At 26.5% G+C, this 2,420-nt stretch overlaps 1 protein-coding gene across 1 annotated transcript; it reads right to left on the minus strand.

Annotated features, from left to right (window-relative positions):
* Positions 1–1,554: 1,554 nt before the first annotated feature.
* Positions 1,555–2,122, minus strand: PCYB_003730 (hypothetical protein; the record flags this gene model as incomplete). Its single annotated transcript, XM_004227794.1, has 2 exons — positions 1,555–1,983; positions 2,102–2,122. 2 exons carry the CDS (start codon positions 2,120–2,122, stop codon positions 1,555–1,557), a joined length of 450 nt encoding a protein of 149 aa, XP_004227842.1.
* Positions 2,123–2,420: the final 298 nt, after the last annotated feature.

The raw sequence follows: 2,420 nt of genomic DNA on the forward strand, positions 1-2,420 counted from the left end.
TTCTTTCTTTTACTAAGAATAGTATACTTTGCTTAAATCTCTCTCATTTTCTTTAGATATCTTCTCATTATAATTAATACTTTTGCTTTGCCATGAATTTATTTAGTAATGCTTAAGCATTAATACATCGTTTGGTATGGTTTATATAAACCATCTAGTTATGTCCATCTAATTAATTATTATATGCATTATCAATGAACATTTTTTTGTTGATAATTAAGAAAAGCATTTTTACTGCACAACGGAAATATATTTATTATTAAAACATTTAAAGATATAGCAATTTAGTAAAATTTTACAGACCGCAGTACATTTTAGGAACATGAAATAAAACAATATTTTCCAATATGTTTACAGTTTTCTGCACATGTCTATTCATGACTTTTCTCATTTTTGAATAATTCTTTTAGTGCAAACACATTTACACATTTTGAGACGCTAAGGGATGAATTTTTAAGCATTAAATAAATTATTTTGTGATTACAGTCTATTCTTATAAGGAATATTCCTAAAAATTCTCTATTTTTAATTATACTAGTTTGGCTACTCCTAATATTCGTATGTACTAACTTATGTCCTTTGTGTGCGTTTCACTGTTGCATTTGCATTATTTTGATGTGTAGATTACATTTCCCCATTTGTTTTATTGTCTCATATTTAAATAAAAATAGAGCTATGATATGGGTATTGTACTCGACAATGCAATGTTTACGGCTAATTAGACTAAAATAGTAAATTGCCCCATTATGTGTGGTTTGTCACAAAATAGTATGACAGAATAAATCGATCATCATGAATAGTACTATTTAAAGAGTCATCTTCTTATTCCACTCCATCAACATAACTTTGAAATTTTTTTTTATTTCTATATCGGGCACGTGAAATAAATCCTCCAAATGGTGTATAATAATAAAAAAATAAATAATGGAATAGTCAAAATAAATATATATATTCTATAATTGTGAACACTTCCTAAAAATAAGGGCCATGGGTGGTGTAAAATATTTACATTTTAAAATATTTTTTCTATTTACACTATAACAATATAAAAAAATAAAAATATTCCCAACATTGAAAGAATAACTGCCGATACAATATTTGAAGATAAATAACGGCGCTCTTCCTATATTATAGCAGCATCTTAAGAGAATAAATGTATACTATATTAAGCATATTTTCAAAGATTTTTTTTGATGCTTCTTGTTCTTTTTAAGGGAGTTGTGGTTGTGCAATTTCTCCTCTTATTTGGGCTAAGATATACCCAGATTTTCATATGTCGACTTCAAGAATGTTAAGAATTTGTAGAGATCCTTCAGCGTTTAGATTAAGTTCTTTAATGATAGATGCCGATGTATTAACAGTTTTTCTTTATTTCATTTTGTCGTCTAAGTGTTTATTTATGCTTTAACTAGGAGGCTTTTTTAAATCGCTTAATAAACTTAGAACTTTACTGTAACAGGGATTCAAAAAGGTCTGAACCATAATTAATTCATATGATAATTTATTCATTATATTCTCGGGATGATATATTTTATACTCCCTAATATAATTTGTTCATGAATTAATTTCGTCATCCTTTTGAAAAATTGGTTTCCACAGAAAATATAATGGAATAGGAGTTCTAAGATATTCAAAACATTTTTGGCAAGAACCACTGGGATCTATAATACTAGCCTCCTTAATGATTTCAAACTCATCAATGTAATCCAAAAATAACATCAATTCTTCCATATATGTTATTTTATATAAATTTATATCTGGCTTACACACATTCTGTTGTGTGGTCGTTTTGTCTTTATTCATTATTAGCCATTCACTTTGAAGATTTGAAAAAATGGTTAAGGAAATTAGACCATTATTACCATTTCCAATTTGTTTATACACATCTTCATATAACCAATAATTGACACCATAACAAGGTTTGTTATTAATATTAGCTACATCCGTTAGATTATCGAAAAAAAATGATAAGGTTCTTTCAAGCTTGTAACATATATCTTTAGCCCAAGAATATTCTTCAAGGTTATTTTTTATTATATCTCAGTATTTAGCCTTTTTTTCTCGAATTATGCCATTCTACCATTTATTATTAATAAATAACTGATGTTAGGTTATCTAACATATGTGCCTACAGATTATAAGTAGAATGCGTGTTAATATATAAAAAAGTATTATCATGACAAAAAATTATCTTAACCTTCCTGTGGAAAATTATTGTTTTAACAGAGTACACATCAATTATTATTTAAGATAATAACACTAGAGTATGTACTTTTTCTGGCGTTTAGTAAAATTCATTTATTATGATTCATAAATATAACACTTATGTATTATTTATAATTTTACTTTTTTAATTTGATATGCCCATTCTTACATTAATGTGCATACTGAACAGCAAAGGATGGACTAACATTTATTAT

Source organism: Plasmodium cynomolgi (genome assembly GCF_000321355.1).
Source record: "Plasmodium cynomolgi strain B DNA, scaffold: 0346, whole genome shotgun sequence".
In the NCBI taxonomy this organism is placed as follows: domain Eukaryota; phylum Apicomplexa; class Aconoidasida; order Haemosporida; family Plasmodiidae; genus Plasmodium; species Plasmodium cynomolgi.